The sequence below is a fragment of the Ixodes scapularis genome, unplaced genomic scaffold (assembly GCF_016920785.2).
Source record: "Ixodes scapularis isolate PalLabHiFi unplaced genomic scaffold, ASM1692078v2 PGA_scaffold7__128_contigs__length_106722199, whole genome shotgun sequence".
NCBI classification, from domain to species: domain Eukaryota; kingdom Metazoa; phylum Arthropoda; class Arachnida; order Ixodida; family Ixodidae; genus Ixodes; species Ixodes scapularis.
This window is the reverse complement of record NW_024609882.1, coordinates 19,274,788-19,302,535: the sequence shown is the minus strand read 5'-3', so window position 1 is coordinate 19,302,535 and position 27,748 is coordinate 19,274,788. Positions and strand designations below refer to the sequence as shown.

Genomic DNA, 27,748 nt, shown 5'->3' with positions numbered 1-27,748 from the left:
TTTCAGAGTCCTCCCTCAGCCTTTTAGAGTCCAAAACTCCTTTGAATTGATCTCCCGCTTCAATTCGCTAAGTTTTCTTTCCATTCCGCATTCTATTTTATCTGCCGACATTGAACATATGCATTACAGACTCATTCCTCAGGTCCCTGTTGGCCCTTCCGGCAGAGGTCTCAGAAACCAGTCCTCCCTTTCACCGGTGTTCATTTCAAGTCACTTTGGAATTGTATATTGGGGTTCGCTTTTCAAGTCCTTATTCTCCAAGTCGTGTACGCATCTCTCCGAATGTAGCCTCAAGTTGCAGCATCAGAGGTTGATAAAAACATGTTTTATGGCGGACCTACTTCGTTCCACCCCTGAAAGATTCATTCTCAGGCCACATCTTCCGCAAACTGTTGCCAAAAAGAAAGGTCGTTTCACTGTGGTTCCCTGCTTGCACTATTCCGCGCACCGTTCAAGAGATATCGCCTCCAAGTTCGACACGAGTGTGGTTTTTTTCCTATTATATGCGTCTCAAGCAGACGCGTAAAGGGGTCAATGAGAACGACAGTTCCAGAGGGTGCAATGTAAAGCATGCCAAGAAGTTTGAGGAGCGCGCAGAAAGAAAGGTTTATTCAATTCCACTAAGCTGCGGCAGTCGATACATTGGACAAACTGGGAGATGCGTTAACCATCGACTCGGAGAACACAACTTTGAAGCATCAAAGTCTTCAAATAAGTCTTTTCACCCAATCGTCGTTCACAGCCGCACGCGTGATGACGGTATTTCTTATTTCTCTGATACGAAAATACTCGGCGGGCACAACAACAACAAATTTGGGAGAGAAATCATTGAATGATTTGCCATGGGGACTGTCAACAACAATATTTCTGTACCTTCACTATCGCTGACAAAGGCGGAGGTAGAATGACTAGATTACTGATACCTCGTCGTGACGCTAGTGCTGTTTAAACTTCTAAACTTATAGTAAAATTTCCTTCCCTTCACCAATTTTTTCCTGTCCCCCATCAATAACGTTGTAACTTGACGAAAGAAGTTATGTATCCGTCCCCGTCCTCGATGTTTTGTCCTTTTGTGTACTGGTATACGGGTGCTCGTTTTCGTAGAGGTACTAAGCCTACCGTCCCACATCAGCTATGTCACTTGACCTGGCTTGATTTGTTCGTTCGCGCGTGATGATGTTGAATTAAGACGTCAGTTCCCGTTAAAACGGCCCCGCCACTTTGTGAATTGTGCAACCGCCGTGACTGCGACTATGATTTCAATACCGAAAAGGTACCTACACAGGTAAGCGTTTGCGAGTCATTTGGCTCCCAAATGTTGAGAACAACAAGGACGAGAAAATGAAGTGACAGTGTGGTTCTTATAACTTCATTTGACTTCTATCTTATGCATACACTGCGGCGTCCTTGTGACTTTAGTAAGCCGTCGAAAAACTGTCAGTGCAAAGCCCTAGCAAAAAAAGAAAAAAAGAACATCCGGAGTGTTTTATTGTTATTTTTTGCTTTGCCAGTGCGCGTTGACGTTTCCGCGAATTATGTCCGTAACGAAAACTAGCTAATCAAGAATCAACACCGACCAACGACTGTTTGATTTTCGTAAAATAAACAGGTCGAATTGAGTCGAAGCAAAGTGGCATAAACCACACTTAAATAATACAGCCAGTCAAGCAGCATTTTGGTGCGAAGGAGCGACTAACGTACCAGCTAGTCCCGAAATTCGTAGTGCGAGCGACAGGCTCTAATCCTTGTACATCGAGGCCGTTCATCGACCTGTGGTGACTGAAACGCCATCCAGACGAGACGAAATCCGAGAACTCGATGCAGAACAAACAATTCGTACACCTTCCACGCCAGCTTTCCCCGAGGAAAAGCACACCGCAAACCAGATACGTCGCGAGTACATCTGTCATGGCGAGAACAAAATCGAATGGATCAAAGCAGACCATCATAATCCAGACACATGTCCGTCACCTATACAGAGGGCAACGGGAGAATGGGAATACTAACGTCCAATCATCTCAAACTCGTTCACGCGCCAGCCGGAAAACCGGTTGACAAAGCAATGTGTTGTCTCAGAACAAAGACATGGCTAATAGCAATTATTAAAAGAGAAAAAAAAAAAAAGAAAACGACAGACCACGTTAATATGGTTTACCAACTTCGACAACTTCCGGCTCGACCTTAAATCTTTTTTTAAGCCTAATAATTTTTTAGAGCCGTCGGATCGGTCTCAGGATCTATAACATAGTACAAGGACATCCAGACAGTAAAACAAGCGACATAACGTCAAAAAGAAATAAAAGAAGCAACCGTGGAAGTATAGGCGGGAAGCCATACTCCATAATCTGACTGTCTTAAGCCGCGGTGACGCTGCAAACACATCGTACCAAAAACTGTCTGCCGACATGTTGGAATCGTGTATGAAGTAACTTAACATGTTTCGAACATGCTTGAGACGTGTCTCCAGATACTTCCGTCATCATGTTCGCAGTGAACACGGTGTATTTTGTATAATGTAAGAGATACCCTTTCCGAAATTGTGAAATGATGCATAGATTATGCACAGCCGCCATTAGTTGGTCTCATCACTTCCGGCGTGAAACCCGTGATTGGTTCCGAGTTCGCGTCGAGCGCTGACGCACCACTCGTGTGGAATGCGCTTCGATCCGAGTAGTGTCCGAATGCTGACGAAGCGCTCGTGTCCAATGCGTGCTCACAGTGCATGACACACTAATGGCGGCCGCACATAATCTAAGCATCATTTCAAAATTCCGAGGAAAAAAAAAAAGGTCTATTACTTATAGATTGCAGATTAAAAAGAAAGCTTTCTCGCGCGAATGCAATTCGTTTTTCCACAAACAAGGGCAGAACTGTCGTTCCTCGCGGAACGTAACCTGACAAGAGCAGAAATTTCTCGCACCGGCCATCACCGGAGAAGTAATGCAATTACTATAACGCCGATCGGGGACTGTCCCGCTCGCTAGCTTTTTATCGGCGCAAAGCCGTCCAAACAAGATCCCTGGCAGAGTGTCCGCCGAGACCTCCGATATGATGCCGCGATGGAAGATCTCACTCGAGCCACGTCACGCAGCTTTCCTTTTCCCGTTCCTCCGGTTTTCGCTTCCTTGTGAACCCTCGCTCTCTCACGCGCGCACTGAACGGCGCGTCGACCGCAGACCGAGAGGGCAGGTAAACAACCCTGGCGCCCCGCTGGCTCCTCCATCGCTGCCCGGACTCGCCAAACTCGCCTCTTAGCCTCAATCAACGTCCGCGCAAACAGCGGCTGCGATCCCCGTTGTCGCGCGCCTGTTTCGAAGCATGGAATGCCTTTTCGAAACGAAACTCCCTACTCTCAGAAATTTGTTCATACGTCCGTCCGTCCTCGCATTTTTCCGCCGCCACGCCAAGCGGGGAAATCGAATTGGTGTACAATCTTACACCAGGTGGCGTCATACGGTATGGGTCACGCGGGAAGCGTTTTTCCGCTATATTTAAAACGGGGAAGTTTTTACACCGATTCACACGTGACGTCACTACACTTAGCGGCGAAATGACACCATGACTTGACACTGGTCACGTGATGTCATAATGTCACGTGACACTACAACTTGTCAACGTAACGTCAATTAAGAAACCAAAATGTGTTCTTCTTCACTAACCGAGACGACTGCTTAATGTCTTGCACAGGAATTTATAACACTCTAAATTTAAAAAACAACTGCCCCCTTTTTTTCCTTTTTTGTCCCGTAGTTTGGTTTGAAAAAGAAAACGCTTGCGCGTCTGCTTTCCCGTAAAGGAGGTGGCGGACCAATCACTGAGATTAGCAGAGCGCGGCCAACTAATGACAGAACTCAAAAACAATTTAGAAAAAAAAATAGTTTGAGTCGGAAATACGACCTGTTCAAGCGAGGCGTCATGTCCGCCGTCTCTGCGTAAGTAATGCTGTCGAGTCAAACATTGTTCTAAACATAATCATTTTTTGGCCGCGCTTCGTCAACCTCGCTGATTGACCCGACCGCGTCCTATAAGAAACGGCTGACTGACCAATAGCGGTTTGGCGCTCAACTGACGAAGGCCCAGGCAGAGTCTCTGCACTACAATTAAAAAATTGCAAATTTCCTAATTGCAAAAAGAGATCTAAGTTTTATAGTACATTTTAATACGCAGCGATCCGAAATCGCAAATATGGACGCCTGGCGGCCCTTCTATCAACGGGACAACCATGTCTGTAGCGCTATTAACACACAAAAGATGTCAATCGTATCGTGACCAAGGCGCAATTCCATTCCCTTCAGCGTGTGACTTGTCCACGCTACAATACCGAGAGAACGAAACACGTGTTTAAAAGGAGAAATAGAGAAAGAAAGAGACAGGCAGAGAAAGTAAATATTAAAACAAAAAAGCAATGATTTAGTTGGGGAGTTGGTACATACTTCACGAACAAAAAACGGTGCGCAAAACACTATGACAAGCAGAAGGCAGCGCTGACTCTCAACTGCCACGAGTCGGCGCTGTGTCTGTCTATCAACAGCTGCTGTGTCCGTTTTCTACTTGTACTTCTGTCTTTCTCGTTGTTTATACTTTGGAAAAAAAAAAAGCGGGGAGTGAGGTCACGCGCCAAAATAACTGTCGAATAGCACTACGTATTCCAAATACACCATAATGGTCAATAGAGGGTAAGACTCACGCTCGAACCATTATTCAAACATCGAACCCGCGAATGAAAACCCTTTGTCTGACTGACCCGAGGATCGAGTCCAACGCAACAGACGTTCGCACAATTCCGTTTAGAGACATGTCACAAACAGCTTGTCCGCAAGCCAGTCACGCGTTTTCGGTAGCGGTGGTCGGCAAACACTTCTGTCGTTGTTGTTTGTTTCTTCGTCGCTGGCACGGACAAGTCACGAAGGCGATCGATCAGTCGCTTTCGGCACGGTTGTCAGCAGAATTCGTTTGGTTGTTGACCTAACGCACCCTGTTTCGAACCTCAAGTCTATCAACACTTTCAGCGGACATGATCAGGACGGCTTGTTTGTGACCTCTGTGACGCTTCAGCGTCGTTCACTGGTGAAAACACACGCGCGTACACGCACACAAACGACAAACCTCTATAGCGCACCTTGGCTAAAGAGGTCTTCAACATCTTTAGCCAAGGCGCGCACGCGTTAAGTGTTTTTCTCCTGTTTACACTCAAAGTTGGCCAACACGCAGTCAATCGCGGCAGTCAGCGTTGCGAGTTGGAAGGGCTGAAAGCGCTCGGCTACGCCAAAGCAGTCGAGTGTACGAGCGAAGCCAGGGGGGGGGCGAGAGGTGTCTTATTTGCTAGGAAATGAGAAAAGCTAAGTGGGTGAGTGCCCCTCGCGAAAAGAAACACAAAAAAAAACGGGGTTACACCTGCGTGGTTGACCGCCAGTGAAGTTGAGGTCAGACACCACTCCACGCCAGGAATATAGGTTTTCGTTACACGCGCCAAACTTAGCCACAGAGCACACGAAGCTGAAGGAAAGCAACTTTCAACGACGCCTGCCTGCGCACCGAGTGCACCGCTTTCAAGAGCTCGAGCCAAATCAAATACTCCTTCTAAAAGAACCAACGCTGTGCGCACTGTTCGAGAGGCCAGAGTAGGCGGAAGAAATCCCCCGAGGAACTATTCGAGTTTAAGACGCTTTCAGACGTCGAGCCATTAGTCTGGTCTAATCGTCGAGACGTGGATTCTGCTGCAGTCTCGAGCCCAGCATTCGCCCTTCTTTGCTCGCCTTCGTGGTTCAAAGTTGAGCAGTGTAGTGGCAGGAAGATAATGAACGCTATATATAGAGCCTCTCGCAAGAACATCCTGTCACTTCCGGTATTGGATGCAATGACATACCTGGAAGTCCTACCGTCCAAAACGAAAAAGCTATCTCGGTCTTGTTTATCGTGTCCTCTCACCGCGCCGTAAAGCCCTATGAGCATCCAGGTTATTCAAACCCTTACAAATCGTTCTTTCGCAGAAAATAAATCTAAGCCGGAATGCAAAAAAAAAAAAAAAATCAGATGCAGCGTTTTCATTCACGGTACGGCGGTAAAGCTGCGTCGACAAACTTCCAGTCATGCCACTAAAAAACCGAAAACATAAAATTACACGTAGAAAACGAAAAAAAAAAATCTAAAACAAGTCTCCGCTAACCCAACCCGAAAGCTTACTACTGACCCCAAAACGCACCCTGCGAAAAAAAAAAAAAAGAAGAAAAAAAAACAATAAAAGTTTTGCGGGATTTGTAATTAATTCTTTTGTTAAACTACGGTCTCTAAAACGCATCTCGACTGTTGTGTCTAGCGTCCTATTCCGCCCATGCATCGAAAGTGGTCCCGAAGTAGCAACAAATGACGTCGCAAAAGCCGGAGTGTCACGCTTTCGGACGTCGCGATCCTGGCGGTTGGTCGTAGAAATGCTGGTGAAAAGCACGAGAGGACGCGAGTGTCGCTGTCGTCGCGGGCGTCCCAACTTCTTGCTGCCGAAGCTTCCGTGGTCTGCCAACCTGGAGGGCGACCAGCAGCAGAACAGGCGTCTGCCACATCCGCCACCGCTGCTGGGACACCGCCAGAATCGCGGCCGGCGGCAGCGTGATATTTCTATGACGTCATCAAACAAAAATCGAAAGAACACTTTTTTTTGACATGGTAAACACATGGCAGTCAGAGACGCGTTCCAGTCAGTATAGTTGGACTGACAACGCGAAAAGTTTTATCTGGAGCCACTATGCTGTCGAGACCGGTTGTAACGAAGTCGGTTATAACGAAATAGCGGATATAGCGAAGTGATTTCCGGTTCCCGTGGACTTTGTTATAACAGGTCTCGACAGTAAATAGGCAACACTTAGGTCTTGTTCCAAAATTTACTCGATCTCACTCCGGGGTAGGGGTTTTGTACCTTGGCGATCGAAAACCTCTACCCGCGTCTAGCGTTGCCTTATTTGTGTTGTCACGTGACACGACCCGCCGGAGTAACTCGGATCAATTTAGGTAAGATTCGGAACGCAGTCTTACACCGCTGTCAGACGGGCACGTAAAACGCTTTCAGAACGAACTCCTCTAAAGAATGAACGAATTAGCTCGCGATCTTGAGCTTATCGGCGTGAGCTGGTTCGCCGACCCTTTAAAGGTATTCGTTCTGCACTCTGTTCCGAGTTATCTTGTAGGCGCCGTCATTTCGATGCTTAGTGAAAAGTGGGCGCAACTTCGATTCGAAAGCGCGACTGTCTGCGATTTAGATATACGTATACCAGAAAGCTCCGGCAATACCATCTTGCTTTGTCGCCGTCTATTTTAGCATTTCATTTCTGGATGTCAGAAAACCATGTCCCGCGATTCTAGATAAAGTTCCAGACAGCTGGCAACAATGATATTAAACGTCACGATGCCTCGCGTGCCGTCACTCCGACGCGCAGCTGATTCAGTGGTTCCACGTCTGCCACCCTTAGGACAAACGCGTTGGAAGCGGCGACGCCACAATCTCCGCCACTCTAAACGGGAGCGTCTTTCTGCCGCGCGCAGCATCAATGAAAGGGCCGCCCATAAACTCCCATCACCAGGAGAACAGGGGCGTTAAAGACAAAGCGTACCCCCTTTCCTCCTCCTCCTCCTCCTCCTCCTCCTCCCCCCTCCGACTTTTCGTATGCGAGCGAGCAGTACTGAGCTAGAATGCGGTAGCACCCTGAGAAAATTGTGGCGATAGCGGAGTGGCGGTTGACACGTTCGGCCAAGGCGCTGGCGACAAACGGGAAGAGATACCAAAGCAATGTTCGGGTCATTTAGACGTGCCACTTCGATAGCCACGCCGCAGCGCTCACGTCGTCTCGCGACATACAACCAGCACCACGTATGCGGGTCATTTGTAATCTAACTCGACGATTAATTAGCCAAGCTCGTTATAAATATACTACACGTGTCCCCGGATGCACTGTTATACGCTGCAGCCTAGAACTCGATCGGCATAGTTCGTCATTTATTTTTTTTATTCTTGTAATTGTTTTGTGGAGCATGTATACGTGCCGAGGCAAGGACGTCCCCAAAGCTGACTTTAATCTTGTTCCAGAATCATTTGCAAGGCTAGCTGGTTGAACATTGTAATATATATATAGCGGAAATACGAGGACAAGTAGAAAAAGGACACGGGACAGGCCCTACTTGTTTATTCCACAAGACTCAGGTCAGCCGAATCTTATCCTGATATCTCGCACCTGATTAGGAGTTATCTTGCGTCGATCTGCCATATCACCTTTCTAATCATACTCAGTGAGTCGCACAAGTCCACTGTTGAAGCCATTAAGCTTTATTAGCTGGATCTCTGACAGAAAGAAACTGCCTACAACATTTGTCTTAGTTTAGTCAGTTCTAGTCTACGGTATTGAAAGCCCTTCGCTATGCTCAAGTGTTTTTTATGCTGCATTCTTCCAACAAATGCGTGACTTCTGACGCAAGCGGCGCGTAAGAATATTTCAGAAAATAATATGCATCTGCGTAGAAGCCCATGTTAAAACTTAACATACTGCTGCTACATTAACAGATAAAGGTTTAGATTTCGTTTCAGCTCACACGCGCACACGCTCAAGTCCGATCGTTTGGAGACAGGTTTCACTACGGACAAAGCTACAGCGTGAGGTAGCGAGGAGTCACTAGCCACAGAAGACATGAGGGGAGTACGCCATCCTTCGTTCAAGCTACAGGTTGCGCACACCGCGCAAATCACGGTCGCAGCACGCAGAACAGTCCGCTCTGCGAATGTCGCTTCCCCGCGTCACACCCGGTGTCGTATGGGAAGCGCACTCAACGGAGGAAACGATGCCATCCTCGATAAGCCTACCGAGATTATCTATGTTATGATGATGATGGTGGAGAAGTCCCTGGTTCGATACCAGGACAAGACGGATTTTTTCGGTCGCGCACCAGTCACCTATCTGTTTGGAGATACGTGTTTATCCTTTCCCCCCCCCTGTTCCCCTTCTCCAGGCATTATTTTCGGTGATCTATGTGTTTTTTATCTGTCCTCGTGTTCCTCTTTCCGCTTTGTTTTAAAGGCGAGCTTATATGTCTCATCGTTCAGTCGACCTTCAAAGTCCTTGAGCGAAAACACGTCGTCGACACAAATGGTACCAAAACGTTTACGTGACCAATTAGGTGAATTAGATGCAATGAAATTAAGAAGGATGGCAAAACCAACTAAGAGGAATTTAATTGAATTAAAGTAAATCATGTGTTTATTTTTAATGCACCGGCCCTTCGGTTTTCGCCTTCAAGTCGTCTCAGGAGTAGCATAAGAGGCGCTGTGAATTTTTTATTATGATCGTGCACCAACTCGCCCAACTACACACCTTGCTATAGATGACATTTCGGTATTCGATTCTAAGCTCTTTTTTGCACATCCCTGAAATTTGTGTCGCAGCTTTCCTGTACCACACAGCTTTCCTCTAACTATACTTAATACTAGATGAATTAATTCTGCTCCGCTCCTTTGCATTAGGCGGCGCGCCTATTGCGCCAATTCCTCTACTAGCGGTGGGGACAACCCGCTTTCGAGAGAACGCATGCGCATCGCGCTGTCGGCGCGGCCGCGCTTTCGCGCTGCGCCGAGGGAGGGGGCTGCTGCCGACGCACCCGAGATACCGGATTCGCCAAGACAGCAGAGACGGCTGTCTCCACTGTTTCGAAGGCTGTCGACGACGGTAAACAGTGGCAGCACTTCGTCCCAGTTCAAAGGGGGAACACACGAAACTACGTTCGTCCAGCCGCATGTACAGCAGAAAAGCTGTCAGCGTCAAGGCCATTGGTTTTTATCGCGGTATAAGATGTATTGCTCAGTAAAATATCTGCTTAAACCGCAACCTTTGCAGGTAAGGTCCGCGAGAGAAGAATTTATAGTTTATTTTTTAATATATAAATTTTAAGGTCTTTCCGGGGGCAAGGATGGCATTACAGAGGGATGGTTATACGGGCATATCAAACAGCCAAAAAAATATTATAAGGATGTTAATAAGTGGTTGTTAATCAAATGCTGATATAGTGACATTGTTAAGGCGGTTTCAAAGGCGACGCCATTAGATAAAGTTTACCACAGACGTTGAAAGGTGGTCCAATGAAAGTGTGGTTCGGGCTGCGATTGAACCGTGAGAATTTGTCTTTTTATCCGTACCTGAAATCGCTACCGTAACCATGTGAAAGAGAAGGGGCTAACGTGTTGTTTGTTTTCTTTCTCTTCTTTGTGGCGACAGGCATCTCCGAGCCCCGCGTGGCCAAGGACGGCGGCCCGCTGCCCAACCCCCGCATGGTGAGCTTCCTCGTGCACCACGACGTGAGCGAGCACGACCGACGGGTCCGGAACCTCCTCGTCGCCTTCGGACAGATGCTCGACCACGACCTCACGCTGGCCGCCCCGACGCTCGGTGAGTATACGACCGGAGACGATCGCCAACGCCGAACCGCGCATACAATCTCTAATCCTTGTGATTGTTGTTGTTGTTTACGAGGTTAAAAGTGCTACGCGCTTAATCTACGTAGTACACCTAAAGCTTTTCGTTTAAGAGTTAAACCCGAGATTTTTCCCCTATATAGAACCCGAACATGTTCTTGACAATCGGGTTAAACCCGATTGTCAAAAGCGCAACGTCGCGGGACACTTTATCTTTCAGAGCGTGCGAAACGTCATAACTGTCCCCACCAATCAGTGAGCGCAGTGAATGCGCCGTGATTCTCAGAGTTTCAGTAGGTGTGTCTGCGTTAGTACGTTCTTAGCTTGTGGCCGCGCTCCGAACTACGGTAAAACGAAACGCCCTTCATATCCCCCGTGCAACACAACCGCCCCACACGATCCACCGCAACGATACGAACGTATCGACATCGATCAAGGAACCAACCAGACTCGAATCGAGTACGGCCTAAAGTATAACGGCACAGACGAAGGGAACGCTGGTGACGAATACACTATAGACGTTTGCAAAAATCGCCTTCTGAGCGCGGCCATTTTTTTTTTCTTTTTGGCTGTGGAACACTTTTAGAGCATGCGCTGTTGATCTGTTGCACGGTATATCGAACGCTGCGCACGCGTTCAGAGCTCAGTGACTCAGCATTTTTCGCCCGGGTGATAAGCGACGCATGGGTCTATAGGAGAGTTGTATATCGTGACAAACTTCGCGAAGGTGAGAAAACGGGGCGACAACCGTTTTCTGAGGCTGTGGGCTCCGGATTGAACGGGTGCCACGCCCCTTATCGCTCTATCTCGCGTTTTCTCGCGATGTCTATCGTACTTTTTTTATACTTTTATTTTCTTCGATTTTCGAAGGGGTGCGAAGGAGAACGGGTCGTCGAGCGAGTTTCCTAGACGGGAAATAAAATTGGAAAAAAAAGGGCCGCCGAGAGGCGAGAAGTACACTACACCGGTATGTGTGCACGAGTCGGCATACCTTCACACCTCTGCTGCGCAGAGCGCCACCCTGTTGGAGCTTGGAACAAACAAGCGATCGCCGGCTTTTCCTCTCCTGATTTCTTTTTCTTTTCCAAAATTAAAACACTGTAATAATAATAAAAAAAAACTACTCATGCGGTGTAAAGAGTTCGTTCGGGGAGGTAACCTAACTGGTAAAATCTGATTCTCCGCAATACTCTGCCGAAGCCTGTTCACACATACACCGCCACACATCGCAGCCCTATTGTCGCTGACTCATCGCTGAGTCAGCGCTGAAAACAGTGCTGATGCAGCGCTGACTGCGTATTCAATGCTAAGATGCGTTTGTAAACCAACCCTAAAATGCAAAAAAAAAAAAAAAAAAAAAAACCTAGCTGTGTTTGCGTTAACTGTACCACACATTGTACTTTCTTGTCAACGCGGAGCTCGAAAATAGCTTCTTGTCCGCAGGACAAAATAACTGCAGAGACAAGCAAACCACCCTTCGCCTTTCATGGAGCTTACAGCTTACTTTTTAACTAAATTGAACTTAAAAAAAAAACAAAACAAAAAAAACACGACAACTGTTTTGGTTTGGATAATTATGTATCGGGCCGGCGTGCGGTCCTGTGTCGCTATACCACGTGATACACGTTAAAGGCCTCAGGCTAACGGTCGTACCGCACTCTGGAAATTTCTCATCTACAACGGACACATCAGGTATACATTTGAGGCAAACTAAAGGCCACTTTAGACATGTAGCGCAGCGCTGACTCACCGCTGAAATGAACGCTGATTTCGACGCTGATGTAGCGCTGTATTTTTTCCTCTCACCACTGGCTTCCTCCTCACAACTTGCACTGCCGCGAGGTAGCACGAGATGCCACGCTGGAGATAGAAGAACCCTTGGCGCCCAGTCTGATACCGTGGTCCGCCGCAATGACTTCCTTGCTCTTTGCATGACGCATCGGACATGTTGACCTCAAAAAGGAATAAGTCACCGGAATTAAGTACCCTGACACTTCCCTGCAACCTCTGAGCTACAAAACGCGAGACGGAGCCACTGACACCAATAGTCCCTGCCGTGTCCACATCGCATTAGCGTGTGCCGCATCGACGCTAAAGTCAGAGCTGTTTCCAGTACTGGATTAGCGCTGCCCTGCCTGTGTGAACAGGCCTCAACTCCCCGCTGTTAGGACATCCATACAACCGGCCACTTGTAACCAAAAGGGGGCGATATTAGCAAGGTTCCGCGAGTACATTTTCTTTACTGATGATTTAAAATCGCCAAAAATAAATAGTTTCATAGTTTCTTATTCGGAAAAAAGTAATGCAGACAACCAAATTCTACAAATTATATTACACTATGTTAAAAAAAAAAAAAAAAACTTTCAGCTTTTCTACTTTGGTGAAGAAGGAAGACCAGCGGAGCTCTACAATGAAAAGTAATGGCCGGCTGCAAGTCGGCAAGCCCGAGTGGAAAGACTGCCGCCATCTATGAGCGACGGTGGCAACCATATACCTGGCTTACCACCGTCGCTCATAGATGGCGGTAGGTGTCCAGAGTTCGGTGTCTTCATTTCTTTGCGGGGGACACGATCCTGGGGAAACTAGCCCTTAACAGCTCCGCTGTAAAAAACCCACCGAAGGGCGAAAGCGTCACGGCGTGCCGTGACGCGTTCTCCTCGACGCTCCCAGTGCAAACGTCTCGCGTTGTCCGCTCCGTAGCCCCAGCCTCCGCGCCTTCCAGGAAACGGGCCCGTATCTGCGCGACCCTGATTTATGGACGCGATATACCGGGCGCCTTTTCTTCCCGACCTACGTGTACGCGTCCAATTGTCCCGACGAGCGAGCACACCGAGAGGGACGCCCGTGGGCCATTATACACCTACCCGCTGCCACCGCGCACCAGTTCGACCCTAATTTCCGCCCGTACCGAACCCACCACCCAAATAATCGGACATATCCGCAAACAAAAAATGGCGCAACAAAAACTGTTTTCCTTTTTTTTTTTTTTTTGGTTTGCTGGGCGATTAATGGACCCTCGTGTGGGAAGGAAGGAAGCCACGATCAATAAAACAAAGAGGTTCGTAGGGCGGCGACATCTCGGCACACAACTGGGCGTATGTTTTGGAAATTGGAGGCTGGAGGCAAGGTGGGCGTGACCCCTTGAAATCAGCTAAATGCCGAGATGTATATATTGCGGTTCCGAATACTTCTGTAGTCGCGTTTAGCCGCAAGCGGAATAGATCGATCACATCCGGAAACCGCGAAGCGCCCCCGTAAACGTATAATTAATAACTTGAGACGCATGCAGGTCAGCGCACCCGGTGGGTTAAGGAAATGTGATAATATCTCTAAGCGGTGTTCCCGACAAATACTACGTCAATTCTAACCCCAACCCCTCTCCCTAAAAATAAAAAAAAAACGCGTTTGTGTGTTGTTGTTTTTTTAATCTTTTTTTATGTCCCAGAAAAGTCTGCAGTTACATTTCGATCTATCGATCAAACCGTCTTATGTAGAATTGCCGAGTCTTTATGAAGAGTCTTCTCGTCGTCCTTTTCTGCCTCTTCCTTATTGCGACGACAGCGAGACTGACGCCTGCAAAGATGTGCGGTAATGTCTGATCCCCGTGGTATGATTTCGCTCGCGATTTCGCAAGTACAACGTCGCTCGTGCGGCAAAAAAAAAAAAAAAAATTCACATTAGAAGCTGTGGTGCTCGACGTCGCAACCGCGAAATGGGAAGCAAAATCGCACAATATGAACTAAGCTTTTCTCGGAGACGCACGTGTTAGAGAGCCGGCCAATTCTCTGCCGCCTTCCAAGCCCACCCAAAGTACGGCACACCTTCAGACGACACGAACTCCATAGTTTGCCTCCGTCAATGCACTAGAATGCCCAGTAGCTTATCAAAACGCACGCTAGAACGCAAGACGTACACCGCCTGACACGGTCCTAAACCTTGGCACAACCCCGACTGTTATGCACGGGCAAACCCTACTACAGTCAGAGCGACCTACGCTGCAAGCAGTGGAGGTCAAAGTTGTTACACCGCCTACGCCTCCCAAAGGACCTATGCAGAAGAAGCTTCAAGAAAGACAACGCCACGTTTGAAGCTGGGCACGGCGACGACCAGCGCCAGCCGTGAGATGGCTGCCAGACAATGCCACCTCAATTCGTCGCATGCAACCCAGTTCTCGAAAAATAATAATAATTAGTAATAATAAACAGAGTTTACACTTTCGTCTTCTCCTCTCCCTCGGTTTCTCCAAAATTTGACTTCAAATCACTTAAAAGCCAAAAAAAGAAAAAAATGTTTGAGCGACAAAACTTTTCGATTCTCGGCGCGGCCAGGAGCGCAGCGACCGAGACGACGACCTTGGCTTGCCGAAGCAAGGACGTTCCTTCGCGCACGGGTCTTTCTCTCTCCTCGCCCCATCAAACTCGCCCGAGTTTTCCCGACGACGTGGACGCCCTGCCTTCCGGGGGCAGACCTGGCGCGGAACCAAGCTGCTGACGAGCGTAATTCCAACTCTCGACGCAGAAGGGCGCGGGCCGATCGCACCGTCAAGCCTCATCAGCGTCAATACCGACGCTGATGAGGCACGGTAACGTCATCGGGGTTCACTCCGTTAGGCAAAGCGCGGTGCCCAGCACACAATCTGCCAGACTATATATCAATATCAACGGATACAAACGGGGGGTCGGTGGCCGAGTCTGCTAAAGCACCGCAGTTCGGACCGCGTGCAGCGAAAGGTCGGGATGGAGAATTCAGGTATCCTTGGTTGTGGATGAGCATCGCACCGGCATCCGGTCGTGTATCGCTACTGCGTGGTGCACGTTGAAGACCCCCGGCTAGAGGCGGTACTGCTTTGGCTAAATTTCTCGCCTACAACTGAGCCACCGGACGTCCATTAACGCTGACTAACTTCCGGCTGTCTAAGCATACACACCACAATTTTATAAACATACTCGTGTTTGTGACGTCGCGTCTAAGCGATACATACGCCGACGCTACGTTTGTTCTCGCGCAGGCGCAATCCAACCGAACTTCTGTGCACGCTAAGGAAAGGCGCAGAGCTTATTCTCCAGTGATGCGTGTTTCTCCCTCTCCGTCAGAGTTTTTCTCTTTCTTTTTTCGCGCCGTTGGAACTACATCGCGTATAACGAACACAAACTAGCCCAGTGTTTGACCTTATTATAGCTAAAGAAAGCGATCGTGTGAATGAGGTATAAGTGTGTCAATAGCACGGTGGAAGAAACACATTAAGGGGATCCCACTGGCCGCTCTTCCCGCGGGGAGAGAGCGAACAGCTTGTGTTCGGAGATAGCCTCGAACAAGGAGTAGTTAGTTCCGCGCCGCCGCGGAGGGCGCTGCGGTATGAGGTCCCCCGTCGGCGGCCACGGTGTCGGCGGCGTAGCGTGCTCGCCTTTTTTGCGGTGTGGTGGTGGTGTGCGGCCAGTGGCTGGCCTCGAGTTTTACTTTGGTGCTGTGTCGATCACAGGTGCCACCATCGTGCACGAAGGTGAGCCTTAACCCGAAGAAGACTTACGAATTCTGGCGATTTGATGGCGGCGTGTCGGCGCTGAGGTACAACTAGGAGCAGTGAGCGAGGGAATGGCGGGACCATCGCTGGGAGAAACAATCGGTGCGGTCGATTTGGGAGGGACCCCATACTTGGGTGCCATCTATCCCCGTGCGAGTGAAGCGCGCTCGGTGCGCCGAACATAATGTGGCCGCCGCGTCGGACAGAGGGTCGTAACCTAAATGTGTTTCTTTCACCGTGCTTAGTAAGTAGTATTATAATGAACAATTATAACTATATCGCCACGCGCGTCGACGAGCGAGCGCGTGCGTGGCCCAGTGGTTACCGCGCTGAACTTTCGTGCGGAAGCCCAGGGTTCGATCCCTTGATGTAACCCTTTTATCTATTCTTTCAGTTTAATGTTCTGGTAAATTTGAGGACCCTGTTGGGCTTGTTCGAGGTCTGAATGTTCTACGCGCGGAACGTTCTACGCCGATTGTTCCAGAAGTCAACGCGTGTACACAAGGGGCTCCGCGTGGCGAGCCGCGGTCAGTCCCGCCCCAGCGTTCGATCCTGCTCTTTCGCCGCCATCGATGTCCGCGACGCTAGCCTTTGTCTATTTTGTTTTGGGCACAATTTCGCCCCATTAAATGTTTAGTTTGCGTCAGTTTTTATTGTCTCATCAATTGTCATTCGTGACAATATTCCGTTTGATCATGAGCGCTAGCGAAGCCAAAGCTACAACTCTGAGCATGATCTTCTGAATGATACTTGCACAGCACGAGCCCGCGTGCTTGACAGCTGGGACACTAAAAGCCCGGCGCTCGCTCTTGAACTTCTGCTGAGTTTATAATCATGAGGTATGAAAACAAATGCGTCAAATATATATTTCTCGACGTTTGTTGATCATTGCACATGATTATAAACTACTATAAATATTCCAAATGAAGCTATCTAATCTTTATGATGGTTTATGATTATGAGCAATGATCAGGAAACCTCAAGAAATATGTATTTGACGCATTTGTTTTAATATCTCGTGATTCCAAACCCCGTTCCCCTTTAAATGGGATTAGTTGCTCTCCTCTTCCTTCTAATGATTATTAGTATGTAACCCTTATGAGATCATCATTGATCAAAGGGTTTGAATAATGTATTAAAACCAGCTTAAATGTCCGTCACAGGCCTGTAGTTCGTATGTCCTGCAAACTGCGTCAACGGACAGTCTTGTTTGTACTCTTGCGTTTATTAACCTCTCAATTCCGTCCCTTTATAACCCAGTGGAAACCGCAGCAAAACATTGCGCTTCGATGACATCGACGGTTGAAGTGCACAATTAACCGGAACAAAAAGGCCCAGCCGAGGAGATATAAAAGGGTCCAAGCACAACGAGAACTCAAACACAATCAGCATAAAAAACCCGAGATGAATGAAAGAAACGGTACTTATAGTATCTGGACGTTCCAGGGACGAAACACCCACTGCGAAATTTGCTGAATAACAGCTGATTCAGCATTGAATGCGTCGGTCCCTAGTTGTACGCGCAACCGCCAAGACCAATCCTGAATAGACAATCGATAAATATGAATGGCTTCCTGATACACGTCGGCGAATACGAATCCCACTCTCACGTCACACCCGCGTGCCAACAGAACGTGGGGGGCCTCGTTTTCAAACGATCGAGATCGGCGGACCAAAAATACTGGAGTCAAAATACGACTGCCAACGTTTCATTCCAAGTGTGTGTGGCGTAAGAACCTCCCACAGGAAGACCGCGACTGCAATCAGAAATAATAGACGTAGAGAAACTTTCCTCAACCTCGAACGCACGTTTGAAAGGATGTAACGGACATCCACAAAAGTCGGTCCCTCCCCGAACAAAAAAAAAAAAAACTGGCCGTGTCACAACTTTTGACGTTTGGAGAAAGAAACCGCTAATACGAGCATCCCACGGAGGCTCTATATACAATTTCGCAGCTTGGCTTCCCTTACCGAAACAAACAAAAACGTCGTATCGAATTTATTAACACACAAAAAAAAAAAGTGGTAAAAATTAACGGCAGTGGTCCTTGAAGACAACTCCCCTCTTTCATAAATGTCAAGAGAAAAAAAAAAGTAACGGTAGTCCATTTGAATCGCCGAAGAGTGATCCGGTCAACCTTCAGAGGGCTGCTCGCGGAAAATCCACGGCTGCCCTTGAACCGATTAGAGGCGAGCGGTTCGGCCATGGATCCCTCCGCTGGCCACCGCCCTCGGCGGCCGCGTGCGGCGGTATGCGCCTCCTCGACAGCTGTTCGCCACGCAGGGATTACACCGCTGATAAGGGAGCCAGGAATCGGGAACACGCGCCAGCCGACCGAGCCGACGGCCAACCCGCCACGCAAACCGACGACGACGACGAGGGACTCCGGCTATACTCAACACGCGTCTCGTGTAGCGCACATTACTAAACAACGGTCGATTACAACCAGATTTATGGTCGTTGAAAAAAAAAAAAAACTTTCAGCCTTTCCACTCTGGTGAAGAAGGAAGACCAGAGAAGCTGCACTATGGTGGGAATGAAGTAATGGCGGTCCGCAAGTCGGCAAGCCATAGTGGAAAGGCTGGAAAGGTTGCGCCATCTATGAGCGACGGCGGTTGCTGTCCAGAGTTTTGTGTCATAATTTGTTTGCTGACGGACACGATCCTGAGGAAACTTGCCCTTAACAGCTCCGCTATAATAAAAAATTGATTAATTAGATTAATAATTTGTTTTGTGTGTTTGCTTAGACAGCGAGAAGTTGGTCGGCACCAATGGGCGTCTGGTATCTACGCTGTAGACGAGGAATTCGGCCAGTGCTGTACCACTGGAAACATGGGGATTCTTGACGTGCATCACGCAGTAATGATACACGACCGCACGCCGGTACGATGCTCGTCTACATCAAAACGGACAGGATGGGCGTTAAAGATGATATTGCTCGATTACCGTACATCGGAAGAAATAAAATGACGACTACTAAGGCAACCTTCATTTTACTGGTTAATCTACCAAGTCGCGGCTACCCCCGCCACGCTCTCCCATTACTTTAAGTGTTGTGTTCGTATTACAGTAAACTGGAAGCATTGCATTTTATCGTTTACGCAATACTTTCTTAGCTCCTGAGCGGTGGAGGGAAATACGTATTTTTAACACTTAGGTTTTTAAGATCAAACAACAATAAATTCACAAAATTTCGATCTGGGTGATTCATGTACGCAACGCATCTTTTCAGAACAAATTTAAATCGTTACCCATATAAAAAAAAAAAGTTTTTTTTTTTTTTTAATTTTATGAAAGTAACTTGGTTAGCAGCAATCAAATTACTTGCATTGCATGGCATACAAGTCTGTGTAGTCCTGCCTGATCCGTACGGGAAGATTTCACTGAGGTTCCGTAGTTGCAACATCACTCGTGCAATAAAAAAAAAAAAAAAAGCGCGGTGGAATTCCAAGTGTTTAATGTCGCAGCTGCGAAATCGCAATGCAAAATCTCACCATATGAATCAGGCTTTCAGGCGTCATTACGGCCGGAGCCACTGTACCGGGGAAGTCACACTAAACGAAGTCGGGTGTAAAAGAAGGAGGAGGACAGCCTACACCTCAATTCGCGTTCACTGATTTGGGTTCTCCAGCGACACCTTGCGTCACCGCGGCGGCGTTTCGCTATCAACGGGGGCGCAAATTCGCGTCGTCGCGGAGTGAGAGCGCTCACGTGCCCGGTGGCACAACGTTGCCTACTAATCTCGTTTCTTGGCTGCCAACCGATATAATTGCGGCGCTGTAGCGAAGCCCAAGTCTGTTCGTCGACCTTGCCCCTCTGACCGACTCTCCGGAGAAACGAGGAGGATTCCGACGCTTTTCCTTCGGTCTTAGTTGTTTTTTCGTTTGGCGCACGATCACCGATCCACCTACATTCAGAGGCACGCACCGAAAATGGTGATTTTTTTTTTTTTTTTTTGCTTTAGAAAGTGTGGTTCGGGTTTGGCTATCGAGTGATGGGTGAAAAGAAGTGTTTCAAAAAGCAACAACCTTCGCAAGGTCTCAAGCAACACGCAAGGTTGAGCAACACGTTGTTTAAAGAATAAGCGCGCGCCAACTGGGCTGCACGTAATGTGTTGAAGGAGCCGACCTTCGAAGTCCTCCGGTATTTTTTCTTAGTGGGTAATTGGCGTGGCCCACTCATAATTCGCGAGAGCGGATTCAATGTCACCCGACAGGCGCAAAAATGGCACGAAAAAGTGAGTCGGGCGAGCGGTGACGTTACGACATACTAGTGTTGTCGGATAATGTACTTTGAGCGATGTTTCACTCGGCAACTCCGGTCGTGCATAAAAAAAAAAGTATTTTGTTGATTAGAAAAATGTAATAATGACGTCCTATAGTTTACTTAGCTAGGTTACGATGGGTGGCAGGAACGTAAATGATATATAATTCCTACGCTTTTCCTCTCACCATATTTTATTCTTTCTTATTCCCAGTTAGGAGAATGATCGAATATCACGTGGAACGTGACGGTCTTGACGCAAGAGACGACTAATAATCGGCACGTGACTTTCGAAAGGGGTCTATAAAACACGAGATTTCATTCGCAAAAACATCCTGACGTAGAGCACGACGTACTTTGATCTACACACCGGGAGGAATCACTCCTGCAACAACAGCCCTGGAAACCCGGAAACCGAGTAATGTGTGTGCGTTAGGTCGATCAGCCTTGTCAACAGCCCCTAGACATGGCCCGAGACCAAGCCTCGGTTAAAAAGACTGACACCAAGACCACACTCGTCAGGTTTCAAAGCTCGTCCCTTAACACAAGCCGGCCCAGCGTCAAGACAGAAGGAACGCCCTCTTTGGCCCTAAACAAAACTACGTTGTTCGCGATCGAAGAAACTTCAGGCACCCTAGCTCAACAAGAGCACGAGTTCCGTCTGCGCGTTCAATGTCAGGGGCGGCGGCTTCACCACGCCTCTATACACTGACGCGACCTCCCGACACAGCCAGAGACGCCGGGGCGTGGTTGTCCGACACTGACAAAGGTGTCCAAGAGAAAGCATCACGTCCCTTATATGCGCGGACCGCTATAATAAGCGCCCTGTCAAGAAGACGACTGCCAGCCGACAAATACGCGTCTCGCTCTTTGTCGCGTGTGCGCGATGTTGGCAAAGGGAGACAGTGATCCGTGGAACGCACAACGCTGAGAACACGGACGCCATGCCAGAGGAGCGTATTGTCTTTTCGTGCCTATAAGGCGTGGATTATACACGGCCACGTCGCTTTGCACACAGACAACAGTACAGCGTACAAATAAGCGCGCAGAAGCACAGCTACTCCTGTGCGACGCCGCACAACCTGGGCCGCTTTTGTGAGAACTTACTCGTGCACAGTTAACATATGGGACACCAAGCTTATTGCAATCTAAGTTGATGCCGTGGCGAGAAAATTTCGCAAGCGTGTCCTCAAGCAAAATGAACGCTTCATATATATGCTCGGATCTGTGCGCAAAACATATACGATGCCGCACAGGAACGATCAACATGGGTGGCAGGAACAGGAACGATGAATGAAACGTTTGCGGCGTCCTACACGTTTGCGAAAGCAAAAGCACCGTGCAAGACGGTCACCAATCAACTTGAAAACAGAGGTTTATTAGAACACACATGAGATAAGACTTCCGTATTCGTCCTTCTTTTCAGTAATTTCTCCCGTCTCGATTATCCACCGTGGAAGTTACCCCATCTCGCCCGCCATTGCTATACTTTAGCCTAAGCCGGCCTTGGCTGCGTTTTATACACACACACACACACTAAAGGCTGGTTCAAACAGCTGCGTTTGAGCATGACCGATAGCGTTACGACATCTTGCGTTGCGCCATCCGACAAGTTGCACGGACCTCAGTTGCCATAGCAACCACCTCGTCCTAAACAGTCGAGGGTGGCCCAACGAAATGCCTGAACGTACGCAGACGACGCGAGCGCGCGACCAGGAGTGCAAGCGACGCACGCACACCAGAACGTCGCGGTTCGAGGATTTCACGCTATACACTTCGTGCTCATACAAAATACACAATTTTCGCTGTTCCGTACGACCTTTATGACGAGACCGTCACGGATGGATAATGTAACGGGCGGTAGCCTGCGCCACCTAGCCTACGAAACCCGCCTCAAACAGTCTCTGCAGACTGTCTTTTCTACAATGCATTAGTAGTCTGGCAGCGTAGCTTTAATCGGCTGACAGTGCTGCAGAACCCAAGGATCCTATGCGGAGAGCAAGTCGTCTGCTTCCTGCGCACGAGTGGCAGTGACGTCAGAACAACGCCGAGCTCTTATTGGCTGACGGAAAAAAATAGTGGGTAGACCTCGAGGCATCTAGCATCGAGCTCCACCCACTATCCTTTCAATCAAAGCCAATCACAGCTCGGCGTCGTTTTGACGTCACCACAACTCCTGCGGAAAAAAAGCAGACGACTTACTCTCTGCATAGGCTGAATCACCATTTGCCCGTTTCGATCCGAATGAGCATGCGTACAGGCGTTGCATCGTGCACCCGCCTAGGATACACGTTAAAGGACCCCGAGGCTCGTATAGTTCTACTGCACTGGCTAACTTCCCTATCTACATCGGAGACGCAAAGCGTCCACTAGGGCTGTATAAGTTTCCGCTGTCTAAACGTACACACACACAATACAACTACGCGTGGATACACGAGCGAGAGCGTGATCACGTGGCGAAAAATAAACGTATACGACTAGTGCAAAAAGCACGTATACTTTCTGCCAAACTTTCAGCTTGAGGATGAAAATATAGTGCAGCGAGAAGCTTAATTTTTTTTTTTTTTTTTTATTCGATCTTTAGTCGCGTACAAAGGGTCTTGAACCTTATCGCATCTGCACGGTACACGACGCGAAACCTTCCGACAGCGTACCGAGAGCGCTACACGGGGGCAACACTGCAGCCGTTGCGACACCGGTGCGCGGCAGTCTGGCGGCGTCAAACTGGCACAAGGGCCTCCGGGGCCCGCGCGCGCGCAAGCCTGCCAACGACCATCTAAGAGGAATTTCCAGAGGCTCTCTCGAGAGAGAGTTCCCCTCCGAACCCCCGTTCGCGCCGTAATTGGGTCAAGCGATAATAAACGCGAAAACAGAACAAAACATAACGGCATCCCCGCCAGAATGCCTCAGCGTGCGATCGTTGGGGCGGTGCCGTGTAACGGGCTCCTTTGCCTGCTTCGTGCCCTCGACTGTTTACCAACGGGCCCCCAACGAGGCGACCCGAAACATCCCGTGGCTTTCTTTTTGCGGCGCTTTCGTTTACCTCCCTCTAATTGCGCCGGCTTCAGACGGCGGGGAGGACCGGGCAAAGTCAACAAACAGTCCGGGTGACTTTCGAACCGTTAAGATAAGTTACGGCTTTCCTATATACGTGCCCGGGGAAGATGGCTTCGTAAAACTAATCACCGTTCGGCGGCCTTAGCGGGAAATGAACTCAGCGACGAATATACATTCCGGTATAGTAGATGTTTGCAAGCACATATATGCCACGGCTTAAAAAGCTAGTCTGACTACCGTGGGATAGCAAATGCTTTTGTTCGGCTGGAGGTCTGCAACCGCGCTCGCACTGTTAATAAGAGGGTTTTAGAGAACCGTTTTTGCACAACCCGATACGGTTTCGGCGGGCCCTCCGGTACGAACTGCGCACGCGCTAGCGCAGAAGATCGGATGTCGAAAGACGGTTCTCTAAAACTCTCTAATAAGAGAGTTTTAGGGAACCGTTTTAGGGAAGCGCATGCGCAGTTCGCACCGGAGGGCCTCTCGTACCATATCGGATGTGCAAAAACGGTTCCCTAAAACTCTCTACTATATGTCATACAGAATACAGTCTGCAAAGTCCGTCTGAGGCGTGTTTCTTGCTTGCACGTCGCTAAATGGAATGGTCTATAAGACCATTCCATTTAGCGCTCTCTGGGCGGCACCATTTTGTTCAACCGCAGCGCCCTCTCCACACATCCGGGAAGTTCAGCGGGTTCGGCGGGGTAAAACGAGAGAGAGGGCACGCGCGCGACTCCGCTAGCAGACGACAAACCGGGAGGTTGCCGTTCTCCATCTTTGGGCTGTATCGGCGGGCTCTACCGAACATCGAACTCTCGCTCGTGGCTGCCGTTGTGAAGTGGTTCGCGTTCTTAGAATAGTTGTGGCTACTCCAAAATCAGCCTATAGCTCTCTGTTGTTCTATTTTGCTAAATGATCAACTAGCATATCTTTTTTCCGTTACTTAAATAGCAGTTGAGTCAGCCGGCAGTACTACCCTCAACTACTGCGTGTATTGCGGCAGGAGAGCACGTTTTTTATTTATTATTTCAGACTTCCACTCATGGTCGCTAAAGGCCTACACCAGTACGAACTTTTGTATAGTAAAAAAGGTACAGCAAACCGGATTTTCTTTTCGCCAAAGAGACCGGCCAATCTGACACAGTTTTCCCTATTTTTGTTTTTTATTTGTACGCAGGTAACAGTACAATTGGACCCTGTGAGTCTTTTTATCTAGCATAGTACTACACGATAACTGGCATACCAAAATCTGCGCATCTGCGCTTGAAAGTTCCAAAATGACGCGATTTTAAACAGAGTTTGCACGCCAGCCGGACGCTAGCTACAGCCCACTCGGCGGAGCGGACGGCTTGCGGGGGAGAGGGGGAGTGCATTTTTTTTTTCTCTTTTACCCTCTCTGCTATGACCCTAATGGAACGGTCTATAGTCACACTGGCCATACAAACACTGTCTCCAGACATGCGTTCGAAGTCTACACATATATAGGAATCAAACATCGTTGGAATATTTGTTTCGGGCGTTTCCGTAGATAATTCTGTACCAGCATCTGCAACAAACACCGTGTCTCTTTTATCAATTATAATGTGTTAGCAGAGGGTGACTTCGGCTTTAGCTGTCAGACGATATACACACACGCCAGAAGCCAAAGATGGCAGCTCCCAGAAGCGGTGCTTTGCAAGCGTCTGAGTGCATTTCTATAACAAGACAATCATTACGATGTTTGCGGCTATCCCCCTTGAGCTGGGTGGTCACTTATTGGGCGTGCATTATAAACCTCAATGTGGACATTTGTTTTTTTCTTTTGCTGCCCACCATTTTTCTAGTCTTCACTTTGTGGCGTCGGTTTTTCCATCTAACGTAGCCTCCCGTGGTCTGTCAATCGTCGGACGTCCTCCGGTAGCCGGTAGCCCCGATAACTCTGCTCGTGAGTGCCAACGGCGTATGGGCACCCTGCGTCCGCTAGGAGCCGCTACCGATCACCCAGAGCCGTATATGGGGAGAGTTTGGTCAGTCTATGATCACGCCGCCGTAACGCTCTCCTCCCGAGTGAGCCAATCAGCACGCGGCGCAGAGCGAGAGGCATGAGCGCATGCGTGTGAACTCCCGGCCGCTCCCAGCTGAGTGGGGAGGGCCGCCATTTTCATTCATTCTTCCGGCGGAACGCATGAGATCGGCATCTAAATCTCGATTATTTCATCTTATATCGCTGGCTCTGGCAAGAAAATGATATACTATTATTCCTGGGTGGGTTAAAAAGCTAATAAATATAGATTTTTCGGCGTATGGCCACAAACTTTTATTCAGGCGAAAAAGAAGTCGGCCCGTAGCAGACGACGCGTAGCCTCAGCAGTGCTCTTCTCCGACAGCGTTGCTAAAAAATGGCGGTCCTCTCCTCTCTGCTCCCTTCTTTTTCTCTCGCTCCTTCGGTGCTCTCCTCCCTTTCATTTACTTTTCTCCTCTCTGGGGCCTTCGTCGCCACACCCACTGGCCAAACTCTCCCAATATACGGCTCTGCGATCACCCAGCGAACAGCGCCGCGCGCGGCCACTTTTGAATCAGCATAGGGAGAGCTCCTCCGCCGCTTCGCTGCTCCCGCGCTTCTGCCAATGTGCTAGCCCAAGTAGCCATGTCGACCTTGCAACACCCGCCGGTGTACCACTGCAGTCGAGCTGCGACTGCCGAGGTCGCTCCCCGACGAGTACACGCGACGCCGCCGCAAGAGGCGCGCTTATCGGCACTGAGTTGCCCGTTGCCTGCTCTTTACTGCTTTGGCGGATACATGGTAGCAGAGTCGTTTATACTAAGGGAGTTTGGCCTTCTTAAGAAGATTTTGACAGCCTAGCAACCACTGCAGCGTAGTCTGACAACCGGGGGATGACTACTTCCGTCCGCCATTTTGTGGTTCTGACTCATAGGGAACTCTATGCGAATTCTCGGGAACAAACAAGACAAAGCAGTAACGCCATTTTGTGTTACCGCGAAAACCTCTGGTTCTAGCAGGCAACAAGCTCCGCCCATTGGCTAAGCTCTCTCATGGCGAGTTCGTTTCACACGCACTGGCACCGTTCGAGTTCTCTCCCAGAATGCATCGCACTCACAGAGTGTTGCACGGAAAACTGGACTCAAACGAACTCGCCAAATGCACCGAGTGCAGAAGACTGATGCTGCCGCCATCTATGTTGTAGAAAAGGCACCGTCTTCAAACCGAAACTAGCGCCTTTCTGTTCAGAGTGATGCGTGGGAATGCGCGAATGCAGTCGCTACCAACGTTTACCTACGAACGTTGGTCGCTGCAACCTGTAGTTTATAGTTGCGATGACTTCAAGCAGCTCGGCTGCCGTAGAGGTAGTTACAGACGGCGTAAATTTCCGCAACCAGCTGTCAACAAAGCAGCTGGTTATTCTTATAACAGTTTACACTGAAGAAAACTGATGATGCTGTCCGAGCAGAAGCTTGATTCGTTTGAGCATGGTATTATGCGTGAACCACTGAAAGGGTATGGCTTAAAACTAGCCTGTTGGAATATCCAGCAAAACTGGGACTTTCGATTTGGATATCAGATATTAGCCTTGGTGAGGGCGTCGAGAACGAGAGCTTTCTCGAACAAAATACGACGGGGCAAGTTATCTGACGTAGGTAAATGTTAAACATGATGATGTTGCCCAATCCTCGGGCAAAGTTACCATATTTAGCTTTCTCTGGTGCTTAATGGGTAGTCAGAGGTTTCTGCTGGGGGAGTTGTGTCGACAAATGTTAAATTTTTCACCCGCACACGGATGGTGATAGACATCTCGGGGGCCGCTGTTACGTTTGTTTTGAGCATTTCTTTACACACTGGTATATTTCAGCGTTTGTACGGCAACAGAGCGATTTAAAACCTGCAAATAAATCACGGTTGTCAATTGCCTTCTTCGGGAAATAGCAGACGCTCACAATTCAAGCTCGCGTTTGATTTCGTTGCCCGCGGGACGCGATTTCTATCAGAAAATCTACTTTTTTCTTTTTCCGTTCGGTTCCGCGACACATCGTAGCAGACGAACCCTCGTCGTCTGCTCCCGCTCCTCGCCGGCCCCGCCGGAGCGAGGCATGACGGGATTGCATTTTGGCGCACTCCCGATTTTCTCGGTGCAGCGAGTGCATGCTGCATGCACGCGTGGGGTGTCAGCGCTGTAACGAACTCGGAGAGTGCAACCACTCGTGGAGTGCCGGCCGAAACGAACCCGTTCCACGCTGCGAGTGGGCACGCGTGGGCACGAGTGCCGTGAAACGAACTCGCTATCAGTATAAACGGCTCTGCATGGCAGCAAATGGCTGCGCCATCTCTCGACCTTCGAGGGAATTAGTCAGCGTCTCAACCACGCGTGGAGGGATGATAGGCACGAATTTCGACGTTTTTAGCTAATCGAGATGCAGTCGGTCTACGGTGTAAACTGTTGCTGCGTAGATTAAATGAGTCGTCTTA

General features: G+C 48.8%; 1 protein-coding gene across 1 annotated transcript in view; it reads left to right on the top strand.

Annotated features, from left to right (window-relative positions):
• Positions 1-27,748, top strand: part of LOC8033462 (chorion peroxidase) — a 235,403-nt gene that overhangs the window by 175,237 nt on the left and 32,418 nt on the right. Inside the window, exon 5 of the mRNA XM_029970103.4 lies at positions 10,248-10,418. Coding sequence (XP_029825963.1) covers positions 10,248-10,418 — 171 coding nt within the window. The remainder of the gene's footprint in view (positions 1-10,247; positions 10,419-27,748) is intronic.